Raw genomic sequence first — 13,070 nt, 5'->3', positions numbered from 1 at the left:
ATCTTTCTTACACACAAATGGGAGCATTAGACACAACCTACCCTACACCCACTTATAATTCTTTAACAGCTTCCGAATGCCTCAGAATGCAATCTAACTCCTTAGCAAGACATTCGAGGTCCTCTGAAATGTGGTTCTTCCTACCTTTCCACCTCATTTCTTTCCACTCCCCCTAACATGTTAGATAACCTGGCCTTGGGAATCTGCTTTCAACATATTCACATGTTTGTGCCTTTGTAAATACTGTTCCCTCTTCCTGGAATGTCCTTCTTTGCTTCCCCTTCTATCTTTTTTATCTCACACAATTCTGTCCACCTGGCAAACTTCTACCCATCTTTCTTCTTGATGAAATGTCACCTCTTCTGCAGAACCTAGAGATAGTCAGTGTTGCCCTATCCAAACCTCCATCATGACACATCTCATGATGCTGCAGTCACATTTGCCCTTGATCGTATCTCCACCACTGGACTGGGAGCCCTGAGGGCCAGTGGAACCCACCATGCTCTCCCTGGACCATTTAAACTTTGGCTCATTCTCCACCAAGATTTTCAATCCTGTTGCACAACCCTTGACAAAATAAATTAGAATTCCTAATGTAATACTGCCCTCATATTTTGCCTTTCCTAAAGATTCAGTTATTGCTACCCCCAGTCTCTATAATAAGGCCAAACTATTTAAGCATTTAAGGCCCTCTTTAATTTGGTTCTCCTGCCTATTATGAAGTAATAAAACCATAGTTAGCATTTATTGATCGCTTACTATGTGCCAGGCACTGTTCAAAGAGCCTTCAACGTGGATTATCTTATTGAATAACCTTAGCAGATGTATTTACATAACTCATACTCACACGGATCTTAACATATACCAGAGAGTTTTAATGGTGATTAAGTCCTTTAATCTTCAATAACAAACCTATGGTAGGTACTATTATTACTCCCATTTTTCAAAAGAGGAAACCAAAGCACAGACAGATTGAGCAACAGGCTCAAGGTCACACAGCTCACAAGTGAGGCAGCTTGGACTGGAGCCCAGCTAGTGCCCAAGAAAGCCTGGGTCCCCGGCACTGATATAACAGGCCTGCCAGGCCGAGCTCCTCCTGGAGCTGGGTCTGTTCCTGCTTGCCTCCCTGCTTGGGATGTCTGCCACTCTCTGCTCTACTCACATAATTCTTATCCTTCAAAGCCTACCTAAAATTCACCTTTTCCTTGAAAACTGTGGCCACCTTTGAGCTCTATCCTTCTTGTCTACATCAAACATTTTGCCATTAAAATCCTGTTTCATTTTGAACTTTATTAAATACTATCTTGCATGGTTCTTTGTCTTAAGTGGGCCTTGGGCCTCCAACAAAATTATGAGCTCCTGGAAGGTACCAACCAGTTAACTTACTTCTGAAATTTCCCACAGCACCTAACATTGCAACAGACTCATATAGATGCGTTATATATTCTTGTTGAATTAAAGTACAAAATGAAGCCAGGTCCCCCCTTCCCGGTGTGGCAGATTTACTCAATTGCACCGTATAAACGTATCATTAATATGGGTCATTAATACATGCAAAACAGCACCCTGAATAAATTCTGAGTTTGCCCAATTACGCTTTATTTCTCCTGCTTAACTAACACTGCACATTGGAAAAAACAGAAGAATATTAGAAAGCAGAGTTAGGAACAAAGTCCAAGTTTCCTTAATTAAAACCACTGAAATAGGCCTCTTTCTGACACAGCTGAAAAATAAAACTGGTTCTTCCTGGCAACTGTCATTAAAAGTCACTTAATTTAGTTCAAATTTAATCTGTGTTTAGCACAATGGTGAAGACCTACTTGACCTGGATAGATGGGAACTATCTACGGCATGGCAGAATCCCTTTGGCAGGATTCCCACAGGTGGAAATTATTCCACCATATTTTTGCAGTAACCTACTTGGCTGTGTCAGCTCCACTGGTTATTAAGGTGTTAATCAAAAGTTCATGACCGTATCTTGCAGCCACATGGAGAGGAGTGTTGCCATCCTTATCCACACAGTCAATTTCACCTCCTGAAAAAGACGTTTTAATACAGAATTACATAAGGATTCAGGTTGACGCAGATACTACATTTTATGCTAGTCGCTCACGTTACCAAGTGTTGGTTTCGTTTCTACTCTGTGCGTCTCTGCTCTCAAGGACAAGAATGCTTTTTAAGGGGACAAGTTACCATCTGAGGTAGTAGTATTATTAAATCTGCATGGAGGGAAGTCTATTAGAAATGCTTTTAGCTAGAAACAATAAACGCTAGAAAGGGTGTGGTGAAAAGGGAACCCTCTCCTACACTGTTGGTGGGAATGTAAATTGATACAACCACTCTGGAAAATAGTACGGAGGTTCCTTAAAAAACTAAAAATAGAACTACCATATGACCCAGCGATCCCACTACTGGGAATATACCCTGAGAAAATCATAATTCAAAAAGAGACATGCACCACAATGTTCATTGCAGCACTATTTACAATAGCCAGGACATGGAACTAACCTAAATGTCCATCGACAGATGAATGGATAAAGAAGATGTGGCACGTATAGACAATGGAATATTACTCAGCCATAAAAAGAAACGAATTGAATTATTTGTAGTGAGGTGGATGGACCTAGAGTCTGTCATACAGAATGAAGTAAGTCAGAAAGAGAAAAACAAATATCGTATGCTAACACATATACATGGAATCTAAAAAAAAAAAAATGGTACTGATGAACCTAGTTGCAGGGCAGGAATAAAGAGGTAGACATAGAGAATGGACTTGATGACATGGGGTGGGAGGGCTAAGTGAGAGTAGCATCGACATATATACACTACCGAATGTAAAATAGTTGGCTGGTGGGAAGCAGCTGCATAGCACAGGGAGATCAGCTTCGTGCTTTGTGACCACCTAGAGGAGTGGGATAGGGAGCGTGGGAGGGAGGCTCAAGAGGGAGGAGATATGGGGACATGTGTATGCATATGGCTGATTTGCTTTGCTGTGCAACAGAAACTAACACGGTATTGTGAAGCTATTATACTCCAATAAAGATCTATTAAAAAAAAAGATGCATGCAACAACAACAACAAAAAGAAATGCTTTTAAAAGAGCTTTCCACAAAAAAAAAATTAAAAAACAAAACAACAAAAAAACCTTTTCACATTGTCTTATTTAACGTTCTAAAATCTTACAACTAGATTCCCTCTGAATAAATAATGTAATCAAATGCCACAAAATGTAACTCTGAAGACACAGTCAATTTTAGTTTCACTTGCTTAATTAAAGACCTATGTAAATAAACCTTATGCTAAAACATAAGAACCAGAAGGAATAGAGTGTTCAGGAAAAGATTTTATGTAGTTTGATTATCTAAATGCTGATGAGTAAAAGCATCAACCATAAACCGAAAAATCTGTATTTATTAAAACTATAACATCAACCATCACTTTAGTAACACAGTAAACATCTTATTTTATTTTGCCTTCTTTTTCCCCTAATTTTTATTTTACTACATTTCTTTCTTTCCCTCAACTTTTCATATATATATGAAAAGTTATATATAATATATAATATGAAAGATAAGTAGTCTATTCATTCATTTGAAGAACCATTTAGAAATAAGTCAGACATCATGACATTTCACCCCTAAGAACAAAGACAGTCTCCCGCATAACCATAATTTCATCATCATATCCAAGAAATATAACACTGATACCATAATTTTACATAATATAAGTGCATATTCCAATTTCTCCGATTATTCCCCCAATTGTGCTTTATAACTGTTTTTTTTTAAATCCAGGATCCAATCAAAGATTCTGATAGCATTTGGTTGTCATGTCTCTTTAGTTTCCTTTCATCTAAAACAATCCTCCTGCCTTTTATGTATTTATATATTTATCTCCCATGTCATTGATACTTTTGGAGACCATGCCAGGAGTCATGTAGGATATACTGCATTCTGGAATTGTCTGATTATTTCCTCATTACTAGATTCAGGCTAAACATTTTGGCAAGAATACCCCAGAGTTAAATTGCACTTCCCATCACATCTCCACAGCACACACATAAGGTCAAGTTTTTCCATTACTGGGTGATGCAACTTTTGATTACTTGCAATAGGTACAGAGTGTCAGTTTGGGAACATGAAAAAAAGTAAGTTCTGGAGATGGGTAGTGGTGATGGCTGCACAACAACGTGAACGTACTTACTAGCGCCACTTAAACATAGTTTAAATGGTAAATTTTTTGTACCACAATAAAAAAAAAAAAAAGGCTTGATTATCAGTAAGAAAATATCAGTAAGCTGATATTTCAAAACTAAAATACATAATTTTAAGCTACTAATACTATAATGTTTAGTTTGTATATCTGAACTATACATACACATTTATGTCTTCCAGAATAAGAAATACAAGAGATGCCGGCCAGCACTCTCCACTGTACAAATGTCTTTTCCCCTTTTGTAATTAACAAGGAATTTGTGGGTGATACTTCCAGACTGTGCAAATACTCTATTTCCCAACAAAGTTTCCTATAATGATTTTAGCATATACAGCGAGTACTTCGTTCAAAAGTTATCTGAATTCTTTATTCTGTGTGCTTACATTATCAATTTGATACACAGGTTCATTGGATTTTGTTTTCAAAATGTTTACCAGCTTTGCTTTAATTTTATTAATATGTAACACACGTGTCAAAAGTCAAAAATTCTACACTTTTAAAAAGTCCCACTCTCATTTCTATCCCTTTCACTTCACTCTCAACCACTTCCTATAGTAATTAATCACTTTCTTTAGTTTTGGTTTATGCTTTCTGTGTTTCTCTTTGCAAAAACAAGCACAATAGAATCTTTTATACCATGCTTTTTTTGTTGTTTTTCACTTAACAACATACCCTCGAATTCACTCCTAGAGATCCCTTCTTGGAACTCTTCCTCATTTTAGTACAGCTTAATTATTTTTCATTGCATGGATGTATTAGTTAAGTACACCAGTTGGGTATGGTTGAGCATTTAGGTGGTAAAAATCATTTCGCTAATATCAGGAATGTTGTAGTGAATAACCTCATTCTGCAAGTGTTTTGTATTTGTTGGGTCTATCTTCAGAATAAATTCCTAGAAAGGGGATTTCTAGGTTACAGAAATGAGTATGTGGTTTTGTTAGATTTTGCCACGTTTCCCTCTTTAGGCGCTGTGCAATTTTGCACTCACACAAGCAATGTATGAGAGTGCCTTTTCTCCTCCCCAGCCTTGTCAAGCTTTTGAATATATACCACGTAATGAGTGAGAACTGGTATCTCACTGTAGTCTTTTCATTTCTCTTGTTAAGGAAGTTGAGAATCTTTTAATATATTAAAGGGCCATTTGTTTACCTTTTCCTATGAACCATTTTTTCATGACTTCTGCCCATTTTTCTAAGAGTGTGTGTGTGTGTGTATGTGTGTGTGTGTGTGTGTGTGTGAGAGAGAGAGAGAGAGAGAGAGAGATCTTTTATTCCTTAATTTTTAAAGGTTCTTAAAATATTTGGGAGATTGCCCATTTATCAGTAATACATGTTGCAAATATTTTTGGCCTAGATTTTCATTTGTCTTTGGTGTTCTACCCTGAAAAAAATTCTTTTTCGTAATTTATGTCTTTTATTGTATTTAGATTTTGCATTGTAGTTAAAAAGGCTTTCCCCACATCCTAGCAATAAGGAAACTGACATATGTGAAAATATTTGCTACATGCATTAAGTGATAATTGGGTAAGCTTCCAAGTAGTTTAAGAGTCCTTGAAAATCATGAAATAAGGAGAAATCAAGGAGAGGGAGAAATGGGGAGTGACTGCTAACGGGGATAAACATTTTGAAGGGGTGTGATGAAAATGTTCTGGAATTACATAATGGTGATGGTTGTAAAGCCTTGTGAAAATACTGAAATCCACTGAACTGTACACTTTAAAATGGTGACTTTTATAGTATATGAATTACATCCCAGTCAAAAAGGAAGGGCCTGAAGAAAGTAGGAAAAGGGGAGGGAGTAAAGGACAGGGAAGTACACCAAGGAGAAAAATCACATAGTGTGTACTCTTGCTTATGTAAGCCCACACACACTTATGCTTTTAATAAAAGAAAGCACCTAGGATATTGGGGCACTGAATATAAATTATTCTAAGGTTTTATTTCCTGACTATCCTGTTCATAAACAAATCTCTGCATCATTATGGAAAGCAGTTAAGTTATTGAATTGTCAGCTCATGCTCTTAGATATCAGGTACTTTAGAATAGGTCAAATCTTAAGCTTTACTCCCATCATCAATTATATTGGACTAGAGTAAGCTGATATTTTAAAACTAAAATACATAATTTTAAGATACTAATACTATAATGTTTAGTTTATATATCTAAACTACACATACACATTTATATATTCCAGAATAAGAAATACAAAATCCTGAGAAATGCAAATATTATATAAATGGCTTAGATCAATCTAAAAAGATATTAAGCATTTACTTTAAATAATATTTATTACTGAGAAAGTAATTTTCTCACTGTAGAAAATTTAGAAGATGCAGTAAAATACAAAGAAGAAAACAGAAGTCATCTATAAATTCACTGATTATCCGAGATAATCAGTATTAATACTCTGGATATATTCTTCCAGTTGTTTGTATGTGTGTGTGCACTTGTGTGTGAAGACATTTCCCATGGTTGAGATCATAGGGTAGAAAGAGTTTTGTATCCCCATCTCCCCCTTAATATTATATCACAAACACTTCCCACGTCATTAGTTAGTTTCATTAACACAACTGTAAATGACTACATGATATCAGTATTTAGAGAATTCACTCAACAAGTCCCCAATTACTAGGCATTTAGGCTATGCCCAAATTTTGCCATTAGGAAAAACACAGGAACGAACATAATTATACATAATCTTTATCCACCATTTCAGACGATCTCCTTCAGCAATATTTTTACAAGTAGAACTACTAGATCACAAGTATGAATGTTTTTAAGGCTCTTGATGGACACTGGCAAATTGCTTTTGAGAAAGGCTGTGCCCATTTGCACACCCATCAGAGGTATACTTGAGTACCAAAAGGAAGTCACTGAGAGTCTTTTCAGATCTGAGGAAAAAGCATTAACTTCCAGGCCAAGACACTATTTCTTATAATATGACCATTATAAAATCTTCACGATAATATCTGTATGGTCCTTCATTCTAATGAATCCTAACTATGACCACCAACTCCCTAAGATTTATTTCCAACAAACAATATATTTTCTAGCCAGGTGTACTGGCACAACAGAGTTAATGAACGAGAATCTCTCCTAGAAAGTGAAATAATTACAAATATGTGTGAGCTTTGTAGAAGGGGAAGACGTTAAGAAAAAAAAACAAACTCCAATTAGTACATATGTTTACACAGGATTTAAGATGCTTCACTCTGCAGCCAAGACTTTGGCAGGTAGAGTTTAGCTGCTGCCAATAGATTTGCACATTTGGAGTTTGCAACTTAATAGCTGTTTACAAAAAGGTGATCCCTTTTTAACTTTGTGACAGAGAAATATAAATGGCCACTTGAATACAAATGCTGATCTTTCCTCATATCTTTGTGTCTGTGGCACAGTAGTGATTTTTAAAATCAGTTGTTCAAATAAATGGACTATAATCATTTCTGTAAAAGTAATAATTATGTATCTTTATATATACATTCTTAAGTACATAGGAAAATCTGGAAGTTTCACCAAACTGTCAATAGAAATTCTTGGGATGGGGTTACGGAGACACATTGATGGGGGTCATGGGGGAATCTCTTTAATAATTTTATTCTACAGTGAGCATGTACTAATTTTATAATCAAGAAAAATTAAAATAAAATTAGTTATTAAAAACTTCTAGGGACTCAAGAACTAGTTCACAGTAATCTAAATTTAGAAGTATCCAATTTAGATCATTTTTATGCCTTGGGGAAAGGCAGCCACCTGGTCTCCACGGATACCTCAGAGCAATCCAGGGTACATGTATCCATGTGAGAGCTGCCCACAGTGGTCAGCCTGAAAGGTCCACCCACGGAGCTGATGCGGGGAACTGTGGGAGACAGATCCCCAGACTTCAAAGAAGTCTTTCAAACACTACATTGCTCATGTCCTTCCCAGCCAAGAGTAGGGGCTCCATGTTTACCAGCCTCAAACATGCCAAAAATTGGATAGGAAAAGAGAAGAGTGAAAAATACTGGAAACGATGGAATAGAGGGTCTGAGCTGATAAAGTCTCCTGTTGTTACTGTCATTTCATAAGTCAATTTAAAACTGTAAAAATATGGGTAATTATCTTGGTCATTTAAGATATACTTCTAGAAAACATCATAACTTAGTAGAAAAATAAAAGAGAATATTTGTTATTTAGAAATATGTTTTATATTAAAGTAGGACCGCTAGATGAATGAATTTCTATCTTATAGTCACTCCTGAAGCCTTTCCATTTTCATTTGCTTGGAATGCAAATTACATATCTTTTTAAAAAATTTTATTGGAGTATAGTTGATTTACTATATTGTGTTAGTTTCAGGTGTACAGCAAAATGAATCAGTTCTACATATACATATACCTACTCTTTAGTTTAGATTCTTTTCTCATATAAGCCATTACAGAGTAATGTAATACAGCAACCTGTGCTATACAGCAGGTCCTTATTAGTTATCTTTTTTTTTAGCAAATTAAATATCTTTACTATTCATTTGAAGGTTGCAAGTTAAATGTTGTTATCGATCATTGATTATTAGTGAGGAAAATAAATATCATGAGTTTAGACATACGCAGAGCACGTCAGAAGGGATGATTTATGTAGCATTATCTAGGCATTCATCTGAAATTCGTTTTTCATTGCACAAACAAGAATAGTTATCTTATTAAGTTGCCTCAGAAAGTCTGTGAGCCCAGAGGTCAAAAACCTCACAATGAATCATCCTATCACTTCACTCTTCCTTCTCAAACTTTTATTTTTAAAGCTTCTGTGAAAATAAAAACATCATTTTGAACTTCTGTAACCTGCTGGACAGCATCTGAGGCAGCCGCCTGTGCAAAAGGCCAGATCAAATGCCTTCTGATATCAGATTGTGTTTTCGTTTACTTCTTTCCCTCTCTGGCTCTTACAACACAGCTTCAGACAACAAACAACGTGATTGAACCGCAGAGGTAGTCTTTGCTTATTAACTTAAAAAAGAAAAGAGTCTTTTGGGTTTTTGTCTTAAACGATCACCTTACCAAAGCTGAATGCTTCTGAAAAAAAAAGTTATTATGAAGAATTAATAACCCTGACTAGAGATCAGTCAGAGAAGCAGAAAAATACTGCACAAAGTCCAAACATCAGAGCCATTTAACAAAACAAATAAATAAACATCAAGAATGTTCCTAAGCAGGTCTTAAGAGTCAAGTGATGTCCCCATGGGGGACAGGCATTCCAGGTCCTGTCGTGTGGTTACCCACTCTGGAGGACAGACGCCAGGCCCTGGGGGTGTGAGCCTCTGGGCTTTTCCCAGAAAGAAACCAACAAACAGGAGGAAAGAAAAGAGCTTCCTATTCTTGTCCCTAAGGGCATTTTTTTTTTTTTTTTTTTTTTTTTTTTCCCCGGTACGTGGGCCTCTCACTGTTGTGGCCTCTCCCGTTGCGGAGCACAGGCTCCGGACGCGCAGGCTCAGCGGCCATGGCTCAAGGGCCCAGCCGCTCCGCGGCATGTGGGATCCTCCCGGAACGGGGCACGAACCCGTGTCCCCCGCATCGGCAGGCGGACTCTCAACCACTGCACCACCAGGGAAGCCCCAGGGCATTTTTTTAAAAAAGTCAAATGGAAGAACTCCCAGTTCTCACATCTGCAATGAATGCAAAGAACTGTCGGCTGAGAGAAGAGAATGCCAAATCATCCTTTTACAGGGATAAATAACTCTGCCAAATGCAAGCAACTCTTAGGGTAAATAGAATTCAAGTTAAAAACCATTTTAACCTGTCATTGTTCATACAGAGAAGAGTGGTTGAGAGTTCAGTCTCCAGCGTTAGACTTCCTGGGTTCTAGTCTCTGTTCCTCAACATACATGCCATGTATCCCAGCAGAAGTGACAACCTCTCTGCCTCAGTTTCCCTATCTTGGAAATGGAGATAATAATAGCACCTCTTTCTCATGGGGTGGTTGGAAGGATTTATGTGGTGTGCTTAGCCAAGTGCCTGGCACAATGTGAAGAACACTCAACCAATGTTAGCTTTATCGTTATACATAAGTTATGTATTATAGCCAGTATATCCTCAGCATTATAGGACCCAGGATCCCACTCAACCCACAAGCAAGATGCCAGGCCAGCCAAGAATGAGATAGGCTCTGAGACCAGCTCCTTGATCACAGAGGACAAGACATCAGGTCTCTTTCAGGGGTCATCCCAACTCAAAAGTCTAGCAAGAATGTCCAGAGAGGGCATGGAAGTCTTCAAGTCCACAGGGATGGTTTTTAGAGAGGTCAAAGCAGCCAGCAGCACCCCCAAGACTGTTGTAAGCACACTAGCATGACACGGGTCTGGCCCGCGGGGATGGACCTGTAGGAAGGCAGTGCTTACAAGGTGAAAAACTGCTCTTTCTCTGATCTGGTCACTAGTGCTTGAAATTATTCTAACAGGGAACAATGCTTTTTAATGCCACAGAGCTAAGCCCTGGTGATGATGTTCACATTAAATTTTTAAAAATGGATACCAAATAACTCCCTAGTTTTGTTTAGTTTTAAGGCAGTGGACACTGTTTCTGAAAAACAGTTGAGAAATACAGTGGGATGAGGAAAGCGTGCAGAGGAGAGATGCTAGGGTCCCTCCCCACCTCCCCTTTACTTCAAGCAAAACAAAACAATTAAAGTGGCCTTTCAATAAAGTAAATGACAAAGGCATATCATATATTTCAAACTAGAATTAATGGGTGTTGTGCAGTTCATTTTCATTTACCTGCATTTGTTCACTGGAAATTTGTTGCGATTTCTTTTCTTCTACAGTTTCACTGAAGTGCTTATAAATTTCCTGTGCTTTGCTGCAGGTATTTTGCTTCCTCAGCATAATTTCCCTGGCTGGTCTTCCATCCAAATGTCAAATGACTTTTTAGTTTTACGACTTCAGTGCCTAAGACATAACTTAGTACCACTGACAATTCAAGTGTATGTCATCCAGTATTCTTACAGATGAGAAAAAGATAGGTCTAAAAAAACTGACTAATGCCAGAATTTTGAGAACTAGAAATGTGGGTCAACTAAAGATAGTTTAGGAACTGCTGGCTTCACCTGGAATGTCAGCATAAAATCTGAACTAAACCTGTTTTTTTAAAATTGTCTTTAACATTTGCTAAAAGAATAGAAGTTGCGTTGTCAGAGTCAATCCACTCACAGATTCTGGCCATGACCCTCTAATAGTAACGTGAACCATGCTGTGAAGTGACACTCCCTAGTACTTTGGTTGCAGAGACAACTCAATGGTTCAAACACACCTTTATTGTAAGCCTGGGAAATTACTAGATTATGTGATTTTCCAAGGTCTCTATCAAGCCGTGATTTTATGATCCTTTATATCATGTACGTACCCGTTTTTCCTCTGAGTCACTCATTTTTCTTACCTTTTGCCCAAGTAGCTTAACGAGTTTTAACTTATGGAACTATGGCGAATTCAAAAATTTTTAAATAATTCAGATTTGCTGCTAGAAAATGTCTGATACTTATTTTTATTAGTTTCAGAGGGAAAAATGCAGGATCTTGAGCCTATATAAGTAGATCATTTCCAGTTTCAAAACTCACATGTTCTTTGACTGACTGGGAATTGACTGTGAAACTTAGTGGCTCTACGTCCTCACTCTTATTTATTTATTGATTTTTTTATGTGCTCACTCTTAAGTGAATTGGTGATGACGTGTCTAAGAGCTTTTAGCAAAGTTCATCAAAGGACAGTATAAATCCAAGCTTAATAAACTCTAAAACGGAGCATCATATTTCACATTCAAATGACGGACAACCAAACTCAGTCACATCAGGAAACTGTTCCAGTAATGACACTGCAGAAGAATCTCACATACCATTCTGAATGAGGGTTTGTGACCGTGTGAACCTTCCGTGGACAGCTGTCATGTGCAGAGGACTTTTACCATCTTTACTCTAAAAAATGAGAGAGAGAGAAACAATGGGCCAGTGACATCAATCTGAAACATTCCTATGGACATTGCCAGCAATGCTCAATAAAGTGTATGTGATATCGCAAGTTATTGCCTAACTTCACATTTTTTTTATTGAAGTATTTACAATGTTGTGTTAGTTTCAGGTATTCAGCAAAGTGATTCAATTATACATATATATATTCTTTTTCAGATTCATTTCCATTATAGGTTATTGCAAAATACTGAATATAGTTCCCTGTGCTATACAGTAGGTCCTGTTATTTATCTATAACATCACATTTTAAAGAAGCTTCGAGACGTGGAAATTATTCTAGAGAAGAAATGGGAAATTTTTAGTTACACGGACAATTTTTAAACTACCCTGGTTTAAACTGAGGAAATCATCCAAAACATTTTTTCATCTCCTGTGATCTACTGGTGAAGGTTTCCTTCAAGGAGTTTTCTTTTTCAACTTTTAAAAAAAATTGAAGTATAGTTAATTTACAATGTTGCGTTAGTTTCTAGTGTATAGCAAAGTGACTCAGTTATACATATATAGTATATACTATTTTTCATATTCTTTTCCATTATACAGTATAATGGATAGTATATGTATGGTTTATTACAGTTTTTTTTCACCTTTTGTCTATAGTACATGAAAAAAAGACAAATGATGTATTAACTTGTTTGGCCCTGTTTGACCTGAAGATGACTAAATTGCTATAAATCACTGCAACTCTCAAAATTGACCTGAAATCCTCCACCATTCTCTACATTCTAATTCTACAGAGAAACACCACTTTCGATTATTCCAAAAGAGAAACATTTGCTTCACTTAACTCATTAGAAATCATAGGATTAAGATATGTAAATTGCCATGTTAATGATTATCTGGAAATATGTGCTGAATTTATACATCTCTTTA

General features: G+C 36.9%; 1 protein-coding gene across 1 annotated transcript in view; it reads right to left on the bottom strand.

The window, feature by feature from the left end:
• ANKRD44 (ankyrin repeat domain 44) overlaps positions 1–13,070 on the bottom strand; it is a 316,658-nt gene that overhangs the window by 98,308 nt on the left and 205,280 nt on the right. The window contains exons 9-10 of the mRNA XM_082657650.1: positions 12,068–12,146; positions 1,921–2,035 (exon numbers count right to left, since the gene is read on the bottom strand). Of these exons, the coding sequence (XP_082513776.1) occupies positions 1,921–2,035; positions 12,068–12,146 (194 nt within the window). The remainder of the gene's footprint in view (positions 1–1,920; positions 2,036–12,067; positions 12,147–13,070) is intronic.

The sequence above is a fragment of the Grampus griseus genome (assembly GCF_964374135.1).
Source record: "Grampus griseus genome assembly, chromosome: 7".
Taxonomy (NCBI): Eukaryota; Metazoa; Chordata; class Mammalia; order Artiodactyla; family Delphinidae; genus Grampus; species Grampus griseus.
This window is presented reverse-complemented; position numbering and strand designations above follow the sequence as displayed.